This window comes from Malurus melanocephalus, unplaced genomic scaffold (assembly GCF_030028575.1).
Source record: "Malurus melanocephalus ecotype Western Australia unplaced genomic scaffold, MMel_1.1 scaffold_6737, whole genome shotgun sequence".
NCBI lineage: Eukaryota > Metazoa > Chordata > Aves > Passeriformes > Maluridae > Malurus > Malurus melanocephalus.
In genome coordinates, this window is record NW_026629967.1 from 1 (window position 1) to 1,420 (window position 1,420).

A 1,420-nucleotide genomic window follows, 5' to 3' on the forward strand; every position below is an offset into this window, starting at 1 on the left:
TTCCAAAAACCGCTATTTTTTTTCGCTTTTCCGCATTTTCCTTTCAAAAAACCGCGATTTTTCCTCGTTTCCTTTCAAAAAACCGCGATATTTTCCTCTATCCCTTTCCCTCATTTTTCCTTCCAAAAACCGCTATTTTTTTCGCTTTTCCGCATCTTTCTTCCAAAAACCGCTGTTTTTTTGTCGCTTTTCCGCATTTTCCTTTAAAAAACCCGCGATTTTCCTCTATCCCTTTTCCTCGTTTCCTTTAAAAAACAGCGATTTTTTCCTCTATCGCTTTCCCTCATTTTCTTCCAAAAACCGCGATTTTCCTCTATCGCTTTTCCTCGTTTTTCCTCGAAAAACCCGCTATTTTTTTTCGCTTTTCCGCATTTTCTTTAAAAAACCGCAATTTTCCCTCTATCCCTTTCCCACATTTTCCTCCAAAACCCGCTATTTTTTTGTCGTTTTTCTTCCAAAACCCGCTATTTTTTTGTCGTTTTTCCTCCAAAACCCGCTATTTTTTTTTATTTTCCGCTATTTTCCCCACTTTTTTTCCAAACCGCCGTGCATGCGAGGGTCATGAGCTCGTACTTCGTGAACCCCCTGTTCTCCAAGTACAAAAGCGGCGATTCCCTGGAGCCGCCCTACTACGATTGTCGCTTCCCGCAGAGCGTCAGCCGCAGCCACGCTCTGGTTTACGGCCCCGGCGCCGCCACCGCCACTTTCCAGCACCCATCGCACCCTTCCCACCACGTCCAGGAATTTTTCCACCCYGGAACCACCTCGGGAATCTCCAATTCTGGCTACCAGCAGAACCCGTGCGCTCTGGCGTGTCACGGAGACGCTTCCAAGTTCTATGGATACGAAGCTCTGCCGCGACARTCGCTGTACGGAGCGCAGCAAGAGGCGGCCGTGGTTCAATATCCCGACTGTAAATCGTCGGCCAACACTAACTCTGCCGAGGGACAAGGGCACTTAAATCAAAACTCGTCTCCCAGTCTCATGTTCCCATGGATGAGACCTCACGGTTAGGCGCTTGCTTCTTTTTTTTTCCCTCCTCCTCCTTTTATTTTGCTTTCTTTTTTTTCGCTTTATTTTCAAGTTTTTTCCTTGTTCTCCCCCCCCCTTCTCCCCCTTTATGTTCCCTTTTCTTTGGTGCTGTTTTGCTTTTCTTGTTTAATTTTTGTTCTGCTCCCAGCTTTGTGTTCCCCCACTTTTGGCGTTCTTATTTTGCTTTTCTTGTTTAATTTTTTTCTCCCCTCCTCCTTTATGTTCCCTTTTATTTGGTGTTGTTCTGCTTTTATTCTTTAATTTTTTTCCCTCTCTTCCCCCCCTTTTGTTTGCCTGGTTTTCGCTTCGTTGTTGTTGTTGTTTAATTTTTGTTCTGCTCCCCCCTTCGTGTTCCTTTCTTTATCTTGTTGTTGTTTTGCTTTTCTTC

General features: G+C 44.8%; 1 protein-coding gene across 1 annotated transcript; it reads left to right on the forward strand.

The window, feature by feature from the left end:
* The first annotated feature begins 402 nt into the window (after window positions 1-402).
* HOXC8 (homeobox C8) lies at window positions 403-1,028 on the forward strand. Its single transcript, XM_057389475.1, has one exon. The coding sequence runs from the start codon at window positions 562-564 to the stop codon at window positions 1,012-1,014; it is 453 nt and encodes a 150-aa protein (XP_057245458.1). The 5' UTR covers window positions 403-561; the 3' UTR covers window positions 1,015-1,028.
* The last annotated feature ends 392 nt before the right edge of the window (window positions 1,029-1,420 follow it).